Here is a 19,926-nt window from a genome sequence, read left to right as displayed (position 1 = left end):
GCTCAGTTTGCTGATACAGCCTTGAGATTACCTTTGAATGCACTGAGAGGTTACTGAACCTCAAATGCATTCATGTCCACCAGCAAACACTGAACATAACATTTGATTGGATTCATGGTATTTTCAGGACAGCAGCAGATTTAAGGAGGTTATTCAAGGTAAAATACACCAACACTCACACCAAAGTAACTAAAACCCACAAATCCCACACCCAATGGGAGACCCGACCCCAACCGTTCACCTAAAAACTGTGGGATTACCTCTAAATCCAGGTGCTGTTATGTATTCTCATTACACACACACACACACACACACACACACACACACACACACACACACACACACACACACACACACACACACACACACACACACACACACACACACAATTAGAGACCGTGTTTCTGAATGTTTATTTCTGTTCAATTTAAGCACCATGTCACAAAATGTGATGAATTGATGATCTAAAGCTTCTGTCCCTGACCAATACTACACTGTCTTTCAAACTGAACTACCTTATACAACACATCACTGGACTGACTAAATCACGGAAAATGGAAAATGGAAAATGCGCTGCTGGATTCCAGTGCAACGGTGAAGCCAGATGTTCTCATTCTAGGGATCCCCCATCTGAAAATGCGATCCACACAGATGTGAACTGAGTGCGTCCTGAGCTGATGGGTTAAGCAGTGGGGTCAGTGAGGAGGGGGAGCTCTGGGTTTGTGAGGTTGTTTTGGAGCTTTGGAGGATGAAGGGGTGAGAAATGAGGGGAAAGAGGATTACTGGGGCAGCAGGTGCTCACTGCTCTGCTCTCTGACTAATTGCATGCAAAGCATCCCTAAACCAACATCATATTTAACCAGCATGCAATAGTCAAGATGATATCAAACACCGTCGTGCTGGTGACCCTTGCTCACTCTAGTACGCCTAAGAGGCCCAGAGACTCCGTGGCCTGGTGGTTTGTGGCGTGTCAATGTGAGATTGTCATCTTTTAGATTGCTTATGAGGCAGATGACTTGGTAATTACATTAAACGTGGCAGACAGGTGCACCTCTCTCTTTCTCTCTCTTCTCTCATCCTTTCTGAGGCACAGTTGAGAGACAGACCCACTGACCTGCAAATGTGGTGCTTATGCATGGATGCCAAATTCCCCCCCTCCTCCACCCACGTATTCACTCGTTCTCTCAAGGATGCAATAAGCAAAATAAAAACCATTATCCAGATTGGGACAACACATGCTGAGCAGTTGGGGTCTGCAGCCCCTGCCTGACTCCTGTCCACATGCCTGCGCTGTTTTCAGCACTAATTTTGACAATGACCTTCCCAAAATATCACGGACCGCGCCGCGCGTGACGCTCGAGGCATTAGACAGGGGCTTATATATATAAATATCAACTTTATAAACGCCTTTGATGTTAAGTTGGGGTTACGGCAAAGAAAAATAAGGTAGAAAAAACTGTGACCATAGATGAGGTCGGGGAACTATTACCGGACCATGGTTGTGTTAAAAGGTTGGATGAGTACTCCGCCGCTGTTACATGGTAACAAACTTGCGTATATCGAAACAAGCTTCACTTGTTGTTGTTTTGGCTCTCTGACCTGCCAGCCGTCTCTCCCGGACATTCCTCCACAGCAGATCCCAAGCCTTGGACGTGGAGTCCCGCAGCTGCTCGCTGATCGACCGCCGCAGCTGTAGCTTATTGGCGGACCGGCGCTGGGTTGTCATTGCGGTGCAGACGGACGCATATTCCTTGATTTATAAAGAAGAAGAAAAAAAAAAAAAAAACCTCAGCCCTCTGCCGCTAGCCGTTATTCCTGAATCCCTCCTTTTAAATTCCACCGCGAGACAGAGCCGGCTGTCAGGCCCGGGACAGAGAGAGAGAGAGAGAGAGAGCGCGCGCGCCGGGCTGCTGCGTCTTGGCTGCCGCAATGGTCGTCACCGCTTCACCTGATCCCAAGCTCCTCTCGAGCTGCGTCACCTTCCTGCAGCAGCGCAGGGAGGATCAAGCACTACTCGCGGGGTCTGTAGCTTCTCAACTAAAGATACGCCCGTAGGATTATTCCAGCGTTTCTCCGGGTTCAGCCGAGATGCAGCAGTGTTTCACCATAACTTGGGCATGTGTGTCTGGACCTGTGACATGGCGAGCCAGATGTGAGAGGCGGATTCCCCCCTCCCCATGTCTCTCTCTCGCTCTCTCTCTCTCTCTCTCTCTCTCACACACACACACATACACACAGAAAACCTTAATGTTCTCCACGACCCGAACCCACCCACTCACCCACCCAAACAAGGATCTCTTTCAATCCCCGTGATAGTAACACGCGTTCATGCGACGCACACACATGCGCACAAGTTGAAACTGAGATGTGTTGCCGGGAAAAGCTTTCTTTAGCATCTCTGGTCATTAAGTCACAAATTTGACCTTAACAAACTGCTGCAACAAACATTGGCTTCAGCAGCGACCGGCTAAAGAAAAATCCTTCCAATCTTTTCCAATGAAAGGATTGATTTGCAATTTGCAAATTATCCTCAGCGATAGAAATCACAACAATAACAGCAAAATTGACAAACAATTAGCTTATGTGATGACATCACAATATGGAGGAGCTGAATGTGTGCTATAGGAGACACAGAGGAGTCTGCTCCAGTCTGACACCCTGAATTCAATGTGCACAACCATCACCCGTCTGAGCTGCCTCTCTTTGGGACTCACATTCACCCCTCTGACAGGTCGAGAGCTTCACTCTGAGCTCTGAGTTACCTCCCGTGTTATCCCAGGAATGCCAGACAAGGGTGATCAGACCGCACGGGACACCCCCCCCCCCACCCCAGCTGCCGCCCGCCCGACAACGTCGGATGTCCTGGTCGTGGGCGTTGAGTTGCAGGTCAGCACGGATCCGTGAGCAGAGGCCTGATTCGACATTCCGGCCTGTCGAAAACATGCTCGACATCCAGAGTAGTCAGCAGAATCCCGCACTTATCTGGACACAGAACACCACTTTGCTGGGGTGGTTGACCGTCATTAACTCTGCTATGAATAAATCGCTCGGGGGTGGAAAATTAAACTTCACCCAATCTCGGATTTCTGCAGTTGGATTGAATCCGCATCATGTTGGAGGGAAAGGTTGTTAGGGTATAGGGTTCATGGCCTTGCTTTCCCTGCCACGAACCTGGTGCTGCTACGGACTGTTCAGCTGCGACACAGTGATTTATATTCACGAGTTACACCAGAAGAGAACCATGGCGCTGGTTGACCGAGAGGGAAAGTGTTAAAGAGGGAAACCACGATGGACAATGAGTCGCTGACAAGGAGTGAACGAGGGAAGCATCTGAGCAGCTGAGGGGAGACTAAAGCAGTCGATTGATGAGACCACAAACACATTGGACAGGAGGAAGCAAGAAAAAACAGACTAAAGGATTCATAGGGTAATACTTCTGATGAGATCGTCTTTTCTCTTTGGATTCAGACATGAAAAACGCTTTTCACAATATATATAACAACCACAGGAAGATGTTTAAAATGACTATTGATGCTTAAATAAAAGCATTGCACATTATTTAAAGAGCAAAATAGATTTTCTGATTGGATTTTCAATTGCTGTTTTTTTAATACATTTAGTGTTCAGTTATAATAGAAATGCGTAACATATAGAGCTGCAGCTCAATATGTCATGAACATTTGTTAATTCAAATTAAAGGTGCTTCGATGTGTCATTATGTGTCGCTGTACATTTCCCGCACTGTCTTGGATTAAAGAAGGAGCATGCCAGCATAGTTTTGTGGTAGATATGTAGATATACAGTCAGTGTGACAGATTGCATCTGCATTTTGGGGAGTTTTTCCAGTTGTTTGTACAAGTGCATGAGTGTGGTCGAAGGTACGTCATACCTTGTACACACATACACCAAAATGCGTCCTTTTACAACGCTGAAACGCAGCGTAACACCAAAGTGTAACATAAACCCTGAAGGTATACGGAGTGACGGCACAACGACCAGCAAAGAGACTTAAACATACTAACCTATGTAAATAATATGAGACTGACACAAAGCATGCCTGAAGTAATGCATAAGTGGATACATATGTGTACAGTTTGAATGAATAAACATGTATACACACACATTACCTCGTGACTTGTGTTGTCTGTAGAAATGATGTCATGTGTGGGCAGCAGGATTAAGGGACACACATTTTTACAGCCAACTTCAGGCCCAAGGGCTTATAATCAAAATAGTTTGACTTAAAGAGGAGAGGATCAAGTGCCACTAACATTTATAGCGTTTCCTTAAATCCTTCTTGACATTAACCACTGATACTTCTTTCTGTGTAAAATGATACGCAGAAGACTGACCGAGAAGGAGCCGCAAAATGTTAACTTGGGATAAATATAAAACGTTTTTGTCCCGCATTACGCTTGATTGAGCCAAAAAAATCTTTCATGGACCAATCCCAAGGTCCCAGATTAGTCTTCTCTAACAAAAGTACCATTTTTTCCACAGGGGACTCCATTGTACATGAAAGCTTCAGTTAACTCGTCCCATAAAAGTCAGGACATCACAGCCCCTACTGCTTCGGTTTTGAGCATTCTTTTAAAAATCGATATCATGTAAGTCCTACACGGGCTTTATATAATAAGTGGACATAGTCCCCACAATGTTCCCCATTGGTTTGTGGACTACAGATTGGGAGCCTCGACTTTGACATTTTGCCGTCGCCATCTTGGTTTTTTGACTCCAAAAGTGAAACCAAAATTGTACAACCGAACGCTGAATAAAACATTTTAAGGCAACCCCAATGTTACAATGTTGAGGTCCGGAGAACCCTCGCCCAGTGAGAAAGAAAACAGGCTCCAGGGTCAGAAGTTGAACCTTTGTTGGAAAACCGCAACACTACAAGAGACTTTGATCCAGGGTCCGTTTTGAATTTCTCCTGCGTGATGTTGAAAGCTATGATCTGTGGTCGGTGAGCTGGTCCTTGAGGTCAACCTCCACTCCCGGCAGGGAGAGAAAGCTCCACAGGAACTCCCTCTCACAGCAGCTGCCAATCAAAACACCAACTTAACACATTCCACGGCTAAAAACAGCCGATCAAAGCACCACGATGGACACGTTCTCTGGACAAACTCAGATCTGAGTTTCAGAACAAATGCCCAGCAGAGCATGGCCGTGTCCACAGATCTTGCAGCGGTTCCAAATGTGGACAGCGGAGCCGGATGGAACAAGGTAAAAAAAAAAGAGGCGGAGCAGGAGGAGGAGTTTCAAAATTGTATCATCAGCATGACGTTCGAAAGATGCTCAAAGCCCTCTATGGTAGCATCTGTCTCTAATAGCTATAGAGGATTGATTAAATACTTCTGTCAAAGCATCATTCGCACAACACATTTTACAAAAAAAATAAAGAGAATGCCTTAAACGAATGGATTTTGAATGCGTTTCTCATTCTGAACAAGAAACTTCCAGTTTCCCGACTTTTGTGGGTTCTGGGTTGGTGATTTCATTTGATCAATGATTTAACAAGACACGTGCTCAGACTGTGACAACCACATTTAGTCCAACGCACTCCTCTCTCCCAACATGTCTGCTCAGTTACAGTGCAACCTCTTTCCGTTCCTCCTCCTCATCCTCTGTCTCATGTACCTGCTCATTTTCCCTCCTCATCCCTTCTGCTGTCTCTATATTCTATTTTCAGAAACACTCGGTCATTCAGGCCACGCGGCTCAACTCACTGGGCTTTTACTGCTCGAGACCGAAACACACACACACACACACCCACGCATAAACCGCCGGTACTTATACCGTACGTCCCCTCAAACACGGCCTACCTGCAATCTTTGCTTGGACTACAATGAAAACTAAACAAAAGAGGAATCCGGGCGGAGAAGAATGTTACATCCTGTAAAACAAACGCTCTGCAAGTGGAAAACCATTCGATTAAATGAAACTATTGGCCCTGTGTGACCTTGACTTGATTTCTTGACTCACATTATGATCACGTGATCCCAGAACCATACATACACAAACATACACATACTATGATTCACATAGTAATTCTTTATTTTGCACACTTCCTCAAGAAGCATTTCCAAGATCACTGCTGCAGGATTCAAAATCCAACATCTGTTTATGAGTTCACTTGTGATGGTGTCCGTTACCCTGAGCAACACAACAAGAGCTGAAACTGTATATCTGGCAAAAGAGTAGCTTCTTGGAAAAGATAAGTTTGCTTCTGGATAACGACCATGAAGAACTGAACTCACTGTCGACTGCACAAAAATGTGTATCCTTAACCATAGAGCAATTCTTTAAACAAAGAAAAAAATAATTTAGCATTCAAGTGGTGATGTTGTTAACAAGATGTGAGCTTGACTTAATACACATACAATGTTACAGGATCGGCCTGCTTATCACGTTTCATCATTAATGAGCCTCTGTCACTGCTGCTCTGCTCCATTCCATCAGAAAATGATGCCGTGAGGAAAGTGGTCCAGGAGCCACTGCTGAAAGTCTTTCCCTCAGACTCCCCCTCCTATCCCCTCAGTCTGTCGCTGTGAGCTCTCTGAGGCCAGGGAACCGGAGGAGGACAGAGGATGCAGATTGGAAATGGGAGGATGTGGGAAGCGGACTCTGGGGCTGAGGTATACAGTATGGAACTTAACAGGGTGGGGTCGTCATTGTATTTGCAGAAAGACCCCGGGGTTTGAAAGCCGCGTGCAGAGGGCCACGCGGAGCAGACTGTGGTATGGAAGCAGCAGGGCCGGGATGGGAAACAATAGCTAATGGATACAGAGGAAACTCCTCAGGTCATGGGAGTGCAAATCGCATGCCGATAGGCCTTGTTGCTGGGTGTCTCATTTTAAAAAGGCACTTAGGGGGGCAATATATACACATAGCGAGATGTTCGGCTGTTAAAAAAAAACGCGTTTTAGAAGGAAAGTCGTTGAGGACCAACCTCCTTCCTCAAGTCTTTTCTCTGGGTTGGAGTTAGGGTTGCAGGACCACACACAAACCAACAAACAAACGTGTGCAGGGCGCTCACAAATACTCACTCACATGCGTGTTGTCAAACACACAGGCCAACACATCTACACACAAACACACAAGTTTTACAAGTTTGAGCTCATTGTTTTGGTTTTATCGCCTGTAACTGTTTTGGTTACTGTGTTGTTTCCAACTGTTGTAGACATCAGGGACAAAGCTCTGAAACACAGCAGCGTGCTGCCCAACCAGCCGACACGGAGCAACTAGCTGGTGAACATTGTAGAGCACTTATTTAGAGCAATGTTTGGGTCACAGTACCCAAATGTTGGACGTTTTAATAAAAAATAAAAAAAACATATCTTCAAATGAATTTCAATATTTCTCTGTCTCTGCTGGATCTCCAAACAACTTTTTCCCCGTAATAAATATTTAAGACACGAATATGTCAGCATTTACAGCAATTGTTAATTGACCTGATACGTCAATAAATAATAATAAAAAGTAAAATGATGATTTGGGATTTTTACAATCACGGCTAGAAAGGGAGGTACATTTAGAACATTTGAGATAGTAGCAGTATACCGTATATGCACAGTATAATGTGTGATTATTTGTGTATTGATGCATTTGCAACCTTGCAATACAGGATTGAAAGAAAGGTTTAGGGAGACAGAAATATGTAAGAAAGCAAACAACTACACTGAAGAAAAAAAGGATGATGGAAAATAAAAATCCCTCTGGGGGTTGAGTTACAGTTTAGACAATCAGAAAAGACAGCAGAGGGCAGACAGACAGAGGAAAAATAAAAAGGGTGAGATGATGGAAGACTGGGACTACAGCCAAATCCACACACACACACACACACACACACACACACACACACACACACACTAACCTCTAAGTTAATAAGGGACCTCCTTGCATGACAAAGCCTTAATGTATGCAGTCTGCTGCAATTACACATCACAGCTACTAATACACACACAAAACACTACAAAAAGGTACCGTAATTAAGCTAATAAAGGTTTATTGCAAGTTAATTGCTGAGCTGTTTTTCTGTGTGAGGTATTTTATGCATTAAACAGTGGTGGAAGTACTCACACACACACAGATATATAAACACCTACGACATTCATAGATACAGGGACGGACCAAACCCTCTGCACCTTTTACTTTTAAGTTTAAAAGAAAATGTCAGCGAAGGAATGGGCTTCACAAACAGCTAAAAACCTTTTGGTTAAACATTGAGAAATGTCTGTGAGAAGTGGAATCTCTCCAGTCAGGCATATTAAGAACCTATTTAAAGAAATGCAAAGGGACACACTAAAAGGGTTCACAGGCTATTACACACAGCCTCACTGGACACTTTCCAATAACGTGAAAACATTGGATTTTGTTTGTTTTTTAATATGAATCTTCCATAAGTAAGTAAATAAGTGTCGAGAATGTGTGTCAACGTGCGTTTGGTTAATGCCAAGGTCATTCAAGGTTTACCAGCTGCTCTAAAATAGCACTCTTCTAAAATATCTTTGAGTGGCAAATATATCGGAGCAGTAGTGATGTTCTCGTGAGCTGGAATGAAGACCTGGAACAATTGGATTGGCTGCTTAAATTCAGAACTACTGTCTACTACCCGATTTCAGCTGGCAATGCATTTCACATATTGGTTAGTTGGGTCTTTGGTATGATGGTTGGCACTCGCTGTGTCTCCACAGCACGAGGGATAAATCAAAGGAAATGGGTCTGTCTCTCCTTCGTTTCAGGTGAAAACAATAGAATGTATGCATGTGTAGTATAGGTGTTAGGTGTCAACTGTTATGTGACCATAAAATGAAGAGATCGCTCCAATGCAAATGTGTGACATCAAGTAAAGCGCTTGAGCATTTATAAAACAATTTGCCTCTGTTATTGTACTTTAAATAGAAAAAAAATGTATTCAAAAAGAAATCCTTTGCCGGGATTAAACATTTTCCTCTGGACAAGTTTGATTTAAATCCAATACCATCATGACATGGATTGCGTCATACACACACCCACAACAACAAAAAATAATAACATCAAAAGGTACACGCTGCGGATGATTACAAAAACCTGATGAGATGACCCCCCCCCCCCACCACAGAGAACACATGTATGAACACCAGTAGTTCTGGTTTAATCTCAGGAGGAATTCCCTGTTTATCTGTTGGGCAGCAGACTGAATGTCAGCTATGTGAGCACAGATACGTGCGTATCGTATCCTGTCCCTTTGCACATGAGACACGGCCCACACAGGGCGACACACACACACACACGTGATGCATGAGACAGGATCTCTGTCACACAGCTAACGCGTTTCCTCACATCACAGCAGAAAATAAACACGCTATAGTGGGAAAACAAACGTGATCCCGAAAGCCCAAACAGTAAAACAAGTCTACACTTCTCGCTCCGTGCTGCAGTGTTTGGATGAACACACACACACACACACACACACACAAACATACAACCGCGTAGTACGCCAGCAACCGTGCCACCTTTGACCTCTCGCAGCCTCTGGGGTCTCATTACCCAGAATGCACCTCTCCACCGTGGACTATTGACGGTAATGTGACTCCTCGGCGTGGCCAATGGAGACAAACCAACATGTACACAACAGACACACACAAACACGCACATACAAGACGAAACATATAAAAATGAACAATCCCGCAGCACGGCAAACGTGACACATCTCGGTGGGTTGCCGTTAACTACAGTTGCCATGACGCCTGTGCATGTCAGTCAAAAAGGGAAACTGAGGATAAGAGATATGGACAGAGGTCAGAGATGGACTCATTATTCATCTCCTCATCTCATATCACCGTCTCTGGGAACGTGCGTCCCAGCGGGAAAAGGCAAAAAATGTAATTACCAAACAAAACCAAAATATCATGAATGTTCTTTTTAACATTCTCAATGGGAAAACCTTTGTTTTTGTTCTGGTGAAAGTAAGATAAGCTTCCAAGTGTTAGCACATGGCGTATGCCACCAAACAAAAACTTCAAAGCAAGTAATTTTGGTGTGAACTTGCACACATATCTTTGCTTGTGCACCTGAATATGCATGTGTTGTGTATGTGTAGAGGCAAAGATTGCATGTTTTTTAATAGAAATCCATCCTTCTGGGTGGTTGAGGTTTGTCATACTGGATGGAAATCATGTTGGAGACATCCCAAAATATCCCAAAGCGGGAATGCAAACATGCCAACTGAATGGATACTTAATGCCGCCCCCCCACCTCCAACCACATACCTGCCGATCCACCGGTCATCCTGGAAGCAGCCTGTCATGGAGAAGAAGAAAAAAAAAAAGAATAAACCACAGTAAGAAAATACATTGACATAAGCACAGGACAAAATTCAGCTAAAGGCAAAGAGTCCGTTACCCTCGTTCACTCGCTCCTATAACAGCAGCTGTAGCTACACCGGGAAAACGACCCACATTTACAGTTTGGTTCAACCAACAGGAAGAAGGTGTCTTAAGTGAGTCATAGAATGAGAGTAAAACCAAGCAACATAAGAGTTCATTTGTTTGAATGCCAAAAAGAATCAGTTTATTGGAATTGGAAATGTGAAAATGTTGTTAACTTAATTGGAAAACATATTGTGTTTGTGGCATGTGATTGTTTGTTTGTTTGTTGTATGCTAATCTGGAAAAAAGAAAAAGAGAAAATCGATGATGCTAAAAAAAAAAAAAAACAGTACCAAGGGGAGCCAAAGAAAGATAGTGAGGGAAGACAAAATCAAGACAGTATCAATATCAAGAACAGCAAGACTAAGATCCATGAGCAACAATGCATGCCGCAAATATTCAATATCTAGAACATTAACAGAGGAAATAAAAACAAAGACTCTTGACAAAAGGCATGCACCAATGTATTCTGCAGAGGCATGCCATCGCTTTGAGAGATTTAAAGACTATCAATACCCATAACAACAGCGCGTCCATCCTGATGATGATGACCCGGTGATGTTATTGAAAAATTCTATTAAGTGGAATTGGCCTTGTTGGCAACACACGAAATATCGATTAAACCCATTTCCCTCATTTCGCTGCTCCTCAACTCTCTCCGTCTGTCTGGCGGTTGCACCTGTTGTGCTGTACTCGTGGTTCTCTGTTTGCCGCAGTGCTGACGCGGAGAAAGATGACCTCGCATTCTGCCGGACGGCGCAGGGCCGCCTCATCCTTTTACTTTCACCTTGTTTACACAACAGCAGCGCACATGCAGACTGGATAGAAGCCCAGGGAGAAGGATTGAAGCAAAATGTGTACGGCTGAGACAACAAAAAGCAGTGTAAAGATGGTTAAAAAGAAAAAAAAACTGAGGCTGACGCTTCAGAACACGCTACAAAGACCCGTTCTTCTCAGATCACAAACACTCCCGGATCTTCCCAGAGAAGGAGAGCCTCGCTCACCCTGACCCGTCGAGCATGCAGATGCGTAGGGGACGAGAGGGACGAGCGGGTCAGCGGCCTGCTGCGGGTCAAAGGTCGGGAGCGCCGCCTGGTCAGCGGCTCAAGCTTCTCCGAAGCTGTGGTGGTTCCTTCGTCCTGAGGTGGCGCTGGACTCGCCGCCCCGCCCGCCACCGAAGCCCCCTGCCAGGGCGGATAAGAAGAAGTTGGATGGGGCAAAGAGAACGTGCTTTCAAACGTTTCTTTTTCATAGCTTTTTATTATATTGCATGATATTTCAGTGAAAATAATTCTCATCCAAGTTCAGTGCTGTACTTGGAATCAGCAGTTGACAATTACGATTTCATCAAAAGGAAAAATCCTTAAATGGTCCATGAATAAATGGAAATTTATCTTCGGAAAATCTTCCACTGGGGAATTCCTGTCATGTTGTCGAAGGCTCATGGCCAGCTGCTGAGGGGACTTTAGTCATCGATAAAACTAAATGTTTGATACAAGTTGAGTTACCATGACTCACATGAAGTAGGATCCATTTCTCTTCCATGTTAGGTTTTCAACTTAGAAACAGTTTGACCTCATTTTGACTGAAGGATTAAATTGATCTCCACAATCAATCATTCAAATGTTGTTCCCACAGCTGTTCCTTAAGGTTAGTCACTTTCATTTTTGTTTTCCCTCTCCTCTTCCAAGATAATATGCATTTTGAATGTTTTCACAATATGCAAGAAACTGTATTTATTATTCATAATAATGCTGGCAGGAAGAAAATGCCACACATTTGCCTCTTTTATTGTTTTACATTAATCGTTTCCAAAAAGCTGTTTTTGATGCTCTAGCCCTTTAATCTCAGTTTCCATGTAGCCGTTTCTCCTCTGGTCTCTTGCCAGAGGCCCTGTCTCCATGTCAGCAGCTCCCTGTATCTTGGTTTCCGTGGGGTATTTAGCGTTGGTGGTAGCGGAGTTTCTAGAGACATGAGACACTGATGATGATGCTTCTGCCCTTCTCCCTTTCTGAAAAATCCCCCGTCAACCAGCCCATCCTCGCATCCTGTGTGACAATATAGGAAAGTCCATCCCTGCCTGACCTTATGACGCAACCACTGTACCCCCCCCCCCCCCTCAGTCCAAAACTGAGGCAACAACATGGACGTGTGTGAAAATGAGAGCGAAGGAAGAACGACATACATTTCCATGGAACAACATGCAGGAATCCAATCTTCAAACGCACCAAGAGAGAGACACACGTTTTCCCTTCATCACAAGATACAATGCTGGTCTGTGTTGAAAATTCCATCTCTGGCCCCGTGGAGCGTTTGCAGCATAATGCTGTTGTTAACTCTCAAACTATGGGCTCACAGTTAGAAAGCTACATCGAGGGCGCTTTCCACAAAACAAAGAGCAGTTCAAACTGACATTTAATCCACGTTGGTTACACTTAAAGGAACAATTTGCCAATGCTGGAGTTCTTGCCCATGTCCTCGGTTTTGTTGTTCTTCCTGACGTGACATAGCTGGCGGGAAGAAAGTACCAAAAGAAGTAGCTGTGAAAGGCAATGCTAGTCTAACAACATGTGTGCAGAGGATGGGATAAGAGGAGGAGAGACACAGCTGTGTTCAGCAGGAGGAAGAGGCCTCCCCGGATACGGCCCGGCAGAACCGAGCTGTACCGACTAATGCAGCCGGTTTGACATTTTGTTAGTTTATTTCTTTTTAATTTGTCAGATTAAAATCCCTCCGCAGCAGCGCAATGCTCATGTGCCAGCAAGTATCATGTTGTGTTGGTCACCTCAAGTTTAGCGTGTTAGCATGCTAACATTCGTTAATTACTACAGAGCACAGTCGTAGCAACTTTTTAAATAAAACTGTCTATTTCGGGACTTTAACTTAATAATGAACATCATGCTGTATTGATGAAAATGCAAAACGAAAAAGACTTCGATATGGTCCGACTTCTTTTTGGAATCGGAGGAGTTGATATTTTGGAGTCACTTTTCAGACCCGGAGGTTGCTGCCTGTTATTTGGTCAACGATGAATATATAAAATGTTATGGGCTTTTTTTGTTGCAGTTATTGTAATTACGATGGATGGCGATGAAACGATGTGATTACACTATAGCCACGGAATACTGGCTGATCTAAGGTCAGCTATTTCTGCAGTTTGTACACATTAAGCTGTTGACCTTGGATAAAAAACCTGATTCTAGTTAGACAATATTAGACCACAGAACTGTTGTTTATTCCAACAAATGGTAATATATTATAACCCTGCAGAAAGAAGACGAAAGTCAGGCATTACCTTCTGAGCTGGGGAAATTTTATCTTTATTGCCCTATAAATTGTTTGACATTCATGGGATGAAAAGTCTCTTTGCTTCTTTTTCAGGCAGCAGAACTGAACATCATTAATGATTTGTCTTTTTATTGATCATTACATTGTGTTGTATTGCGCATTTTACCTTGATGAGTTGCTTCATATATCCCCACTGCATGTGGCTTTAGTGTTTCATAGAAATACCTGACGTATAAAAATAAAAACGTCTATTTTAATGCTTTATACTGGCTCGCCAGACAGTTTGATTAAGATTAGCTTGATTCAACGCAGAGTTTTTATAAGAATTCCTAAAGTCCTGTGCTGTTGGTTTAAGAGCTATTTGAGGTTACCAGATTTTCCCTTGGTGAGAAAAATGAGGCAGCTGGAATGTAATGTGAGAGGAGAACAGAGGAGCCAAGCACAGGAGGTGGCCTCAGCCTCCTTCCACAAGTTATTTTAAATAAAGCTTTAACGGAATGATAATCTGGAGGAAGATACTCTCTCACTACAGGGCCTGTTGTTCCTGGAGCAGTGATGCTGTTTCAAGATGGAGGCCGGTCGAGTCAGAAATGCGATTTAAGAAGAGCTTCAATGGCGGAAACACAGCAGGCTTGAAGAACATCCTTAATTCATTTTGCCCCATTGAGTAGGGAGAGACTGGTGAGTGTTTGGGTCGCACGTTATGTCGACATTCTCCACATATGAGTGTGTGTGTGGCCATGATTGGTGTGATGTTAAGTATTCACTTTTTTGTTTGTATTTTTCCCCAAGCTAAAAATCACAGAGATGGGACTTTGGTTATTTAGCTACATTGCCGTCTTATATCTAAAACTGTTTTAAGTCTAATCTCATTCACTATCCACACAACTTCTTAATGTCATCTTTATGATTGGACTTTTCATTTGTTAATTTAATCTTTTGTTAATTGGTTTCTATCATGATTCATGATAGAAAGCCAGTTTAAAGCACAGACTTGACATGCTTTAACTGTACTGGACTTACCGCGTTGCTCTGCTGCTCCTCTTCAGCATTGGAGTCAGCGCTTTGGACTTCCTGGATCCCCTCATTGAGGTGATCCAACTTTTTCATCAACAGGGTCATGGAGTCTCCCTCAGCAGCCTGAACACACAGGTTAAAAAGGCACAAACACACACGTGAGCATGGTGTAGACCCCGGGGATAACCCAGCACTGATGTAGGCTGGTCCCCTGGACCAACACACACTCCTCTTCCTCGTCCTCCTACTCCACCCTTCACTGCCTCCAGTCTACTCACACGATCATTGCACTGTGGAGGAGGTGAAACCTTAATGAGATTCACTTAGATGAAGGACAGGGGAGGTTTTCGATAGAGGAGATAAAGCCAAAGATACTTAAACAAATAAAATAGAAACATCAGTGTGGCAAACGCACATTATTTGTGCTGTCTGTGTTGTAATATCCATCCGTGCCATACAGCTCAGTCATGCACGTACTTAAACCCTCACTTTCCCTCTCCACGCATTGGTCATGCACTCTGACTGAGACACTTGTTCACTGGCCTTCCAGGAACTGAACAAACTGCTTTGTTTCTGGGCTCCGCTGCCAATCCCAGAGTCCCACAGGCTGATAGCAGCACATAGGGCCCCTTTGAGGAGCTTGAAGTCCTAAAACAGCCCCCTCACACACACACACACACACACACACACATGCACAGACACAAGCGTGGCCTCACCTACCCGAAACGCCCACCCGCTCACTCACTCACACACAAACACACCCTTCTGTCCACTCCTGTCCTCAAACCCTTCGTGTTGACCAGTTTAAAAAATATCTGCAGTAACAGCTTTGGCAGTAAAGCCGTTTCCTGTGCGTTACAGCCCCCACATCTCCGGATTCCTACACACAGAGGGCTGTCTATGTGCAAGCAGGGGGCTATTTTTACCCTCACTATGGGGTACAGAGCCGGGGCGAGGGGAGAGCACAGAGGGAGTGAGTAACTGCAAACATGAACATATGCTGAGTGGCAAGTAAAACGCACCAACGTGAACACAAATGCACACAGCATGCAGAATCCCATTTGCACACTTTCTATTCACAGTGCTCTCAAAGTTCATGAAATGTTAACAGGCTTCAGACCACAGTATTAAAACAGGGTAGAGCTCACTAGATCTTTGCTATATAGGACCATTTTGACAGTAAGGAAGTGAGGCTGTCCTTTGCTTTGTACAGTAAGTGTTGGTGAATTCAAAGACAATATTGTCTTTGTACTGTTTGATTTTCTGGTGGAGAGGAAGCAAGCAGCTCACTTTAAACAAATTCAGTTGATCTTTTAAATCCAAAGGAGGACTTCACCAGTTGAAACAGCGGATGGCTGCACGCTATGTATTCTGGGAACGAAAGGATGAATCTTGAAAGTTCACACCGTCAAAAACACTTCAGTCTGTACGCTCGAGTCCAAAAGTATTCGACACAATGTAACAACTTGCTAAGGGCAGTTGAATCAGTAATGGGCCCGGTGACCAACAGAATCAGGACATGATGTGAAAAACGTCTTGATTTGCGGACTCGAGTTTGACAGCTAAACTTAAACGCAGCTTTTGATTTTGACCCTAAACTGGCTGAACCAAGATATTCAAGGAATGTGGAACCACAATGGGGCCTCTTTGACTTAACGGGTATTCAAATGAGAACTGGCCAAGTCTGTCAATAAGTGACTTTAAAAGCTACTTGGTCAATCTGGAAGAACGATAACACAAAGAAAGAACAAATCCTTTCATTTCGGTCCAACGGGGGGAGAAGAGTGGGCCTGGGGAGTGTTGTGGGAACGTGGCTGCTCTGACAGGTGTGAGAACGCTGCCAGGGGCAGACTCACACTATCACAACCGCTGGGACATTGCATGCTGGATGGCAAAGTTGATTAGAATTTATGACTTAGGTCAAACCGGCCAATATATCGCTTTTTATTCAGTTTCCCTTTTGCGTCGACACATTTGTTTCTTTCCCTTCAAACATAAATATTCCAGAATATTATGAACTCTTTATAACGATATATTTTGGCAGCATAAAAGGGACGTGTTAGGATTAGATTCATTTTTTATATTTATATAACATAAGAGAGAAGCAAAGGAGGGATAGTGCATTGACGTGTAGGAAAGATGAACCAGCCATAATCAAACCAGATATTACTACAACGTACTACACATTAAACACAAACATTTCTGCATCTATGGACCCAAGTCCTTTAGGATGCATCAGCTACCCTTCTGCAACCACATTGTAGCCTCTCATGTGAATGTTATAATTTATATTGTTCACAGCTTGCAATCCAACTTTAATTATTTTAGAAATATACGTATACTTATAAAATAAGTATATCAATGAAGAGACAATGGAAAAAATACAAGCATCAAGGCATCCAGGCAGCGCGTGGAGCAGTTACAGACAATTTACTGCCCTCAAGTGGTGAAAGTAGGTTCATGGTCACAGAATAGGCCTTTTTTTTAACTGATGGATTTGTTACACAATGAAACGAATGAAGGCTCAATTCAATTCAGCTGATTCAGTTTCAGGCACACAGGCTTTAACTAAACTTAAATAAAAGAGAGCTGTTGTAAATATCATAAGAGCTTCTCCTCCTTGGAGCAGTCAACAGGTCTGCAGTGAAGAAGGCCCTTCTTTCACCTTCTTAGTCAGTGTCACCCCTTTGCTCCGGTGTGGTTTTTCTCACCTGTTTCCCGTTGTTGCGCGGAGGTTCCTCTCCCTCCAGGTCACCTGTGAACGCAGGTGTGCCCTTGTTGGTGGTCTTTTGCCAGCTGCCAGCCGCTGCACCGTTAGGCTGTGCATCCTGCCTCTTCCTCGTGCACTTCCTGTTCCTGCTCAAGTTCCTCCTGTGACGACTGACCAGGAATTCCTTGTATTGTGACGCCTGGGGAAAGTCGTCGTCGTCGCCGCCGTCGTCCTCAGCGGCGGATGGGGAGGAATCTCCGCCGCCAGACGCCGCCTGGTTGTCAGGGCTACAATCGTGATCACAGAACACAATGGCACTGGGCTTGTGCTTCACTACCCTCGGCAGGTCCAAGCGGTCCCGCGCTGCCTTCCCAGATGCCGGGAGACGGTTGCAACCGCATTTCTCCGTGTTGTGACCTGCTCCAGGAGCCACGTCTGAACTCCTGAGCCTGCGTTCACTGGGTCCATTCCGCTTCGAGGCAGGCTTAGTGTTATTACAGGGAGGGCTGATGTCCACCTTCAGCTCCTTCCATCTTTGAGCACGAGTGGCAACTGGAGCCGGGGCGCGAGGTCGCAGGGGAACGGGCTCAGACACGCCGGAGCTTCCAGCCAAGAGGGGAACTTGAACGTGCGGGTCACCCGCAGTGACACCCGGGGGGTGACTAGGCCCGGTAGACTGTTTGTGAACAGACACCTCAGCTACGGGACTGTCACGCATCACGACACAGAACCGGTCCTCATTTGTGGAGCCCTTGATAGTGATCACAATGGAGGCTCACTCAAGCGGAGCCGGGTGAACTGTCCTATCACGTACAGCTGCTAAAATAATGAGTGAATGGAGGAAATTTACACATTTTGAATGGCGCAGAGAGGTCCTTTGATACCTGGAGAGGGGAGATAAAACAAAGAGACACAGGTTGTAACTTTGGGCAGATTAATTTATGTGAATATGCATGTGTACAGTTGTTTCTGTAAATAGATGAGGTCTGGATTTGCTTACAGACGCAGCTGCTGCTTAGTTTATCAACCAATCAATATTTTTCCTCTCAGTAATACGTGGCCCAGTGCTGCAGTTTAATTTAATCATTTTAGCAAAAAAAAAGAAATTCCCACCATTTGGATCCTGGGAGTACTGTGGATATTATATTCACTACTCTGAAGTTTAAGACTTTTTGACAAATGCTTTTGGCTCAAACACATGCTGGATATTTTTGGCTTAAGCCAACACACCCTTTAATGGCCTGGCAAATGTTTTCTTTTTCTTAAAACACCCAGAGGATGGTCTTAAAATGAGGTAAAAGCAATATCTAAATATCTAATTTAATATATAATCTAGATAGCCATAATTAAGCATATGTAACCTCAATCTGCTAATTAAAAAACAGTTTAGAAACAATGGGCTGCTTTTTAAAGAAACACAAAAACGTATATTTCAACATACCAGATATTGTTGTACATAAGTAGTGTCATCAAAGAGCGCGTCCAGCAAAGCAGTCGGAAGGATAGCCGAGGCAATGCAAAGCTCAAAGGCTGTGTGAAGCCCTGAGTTTACTTCTGAAAATATACAAAAAGCTGTGAGAAAGAAAAAAAGAAAAGGGTGAGGAATGCTCTCCCCTCCCCTCCTTTACCTCAACAAGAAGACGGTGAGTTAAACAGGCAGGTGTTTGAGCTACCTGTGCAAGTGTGTGTGTGTGTGTGTGTTACTTTGCAGGCGTCACACCTTTCAATCTCCATTCCTCCTTTTCACCCAGTGATGTAGGATGCCTGAGGCAAAGGATTTTTTAGCATGGAAGCACATTCCTCAACAAAACATGCAGCAATGCTTTAAACACGTCGTCATCTTCTCTAAAAAAAAATCTCTCAATTCATACCTTTTGTGACTAAAGCAACACGTTAAGCCCTGATGTAAAAAAAAGAAAGCATTTATGGTATTTTCAAACCTGACAAAGCATTGCCAGCACACATAGAATTGCATGTGTTGAAGGTCAAGAGTACAAACCTGTTATTTGTACATATTAACATCAAGGAGGTTTTGCTTGTTGAGGCCTGTTGGACTTTGGGGGAGAAGAGATCTGGTCAAGTTAGAGGGTGCACTAAGACTTAAGGTTTGAGTTATTATAATCTCAATAGCTATCTGTAATGTCACCATTATACAAAAATATGTTCTACAGAGTAAATTTGCTTGTTGAGGTATTTTGGATTTTGGCTGTAATTCATTCAAACAGAAAGAAGAACTGCGATGGAAATTTTGCAATTTCGCTAAAGGACATTTAAAAGCAACATTGGGTCTTTTCACATAAAATGATAGGATAGCATTTATCCTGTATATTTCATTGTTATGTGATCCTTGTTATTAAAACCAATGTTTTTTTTTGGTTGACCTGAAACTTTAAAATACTTCCTTTACATAAAAAGACAATACAGAATTTATAATGAATGAACAGTTATCTTGTATGAACTTGATAAACTTCCACCTACTGTCCCAGATGTTTAACTGCCCTA

At 43.8% G+C, this 19,926-nt stretch overlaps 1 protein-coding gene across 2 annotated transcripts in view; it reads right to left on the bottom strand.

The window, feature by feature from the left end:
• LOC119215198 (stAR-related lipid transfer protein 13-like) overlaps positions 1-19,244 on the bottom strand; it is a 37,413-nt gene extending 18,169 nt beyond the window's left edge. The window contains exons 1-6 of one of the 2 annotated variants that reach the window (XM_062558022.1): positions 19,145-19,244; positions 18,866-18,996; positions 17,426-18,308; positions 14,721-14,837; positions 11,414-11,593; positions 10,251-10,281 (exon numbers count right to left, since the gene is read on the bottom strand). In XM_062558022.1, the coding sequence (XP_062414006.1) occupies positions 10,251-10,281; positions 11,414-11,593; positions 14,721-14,837; positions 17,426-18,142 (1,045 nt within the window). In that variant the 5' untranslated portion in view covers positions 18,143-18,308; positions 18,866-18,996; positions 19,145-19,244. Of the gene's footprint in view, positions 1-1,599; positions 2,351-10,250; positions 10,282-11,413; positions 11,594-14,720; positions 14,838-17,425; positions 18,309-18,865; positions 18,997-19,144 lie in introns of those variants that run through there. The other variant, XM_037467148.2, reaches the window with a different exon arrangement.
• Between the last annotated feature and the right edge of the window lie 682 nt (positions 19,245-19,926).

This window comes from Pungitius pungitius, chromosome 16 (assembly GCF_949316345.1).
Source record: "Pungitius pungitius chromosome 16, fPunPun2.1, whole genome shotgun sequence".
NCBI lineage: Eukaryota > Metazoa > Chordata > Actinopteri > Perciformes > Gasterosteidae > Pungitius > Pungitius pungitius.
This window is presented reverse-complemented; position numbering and strand designations above follow the sequence as displayed.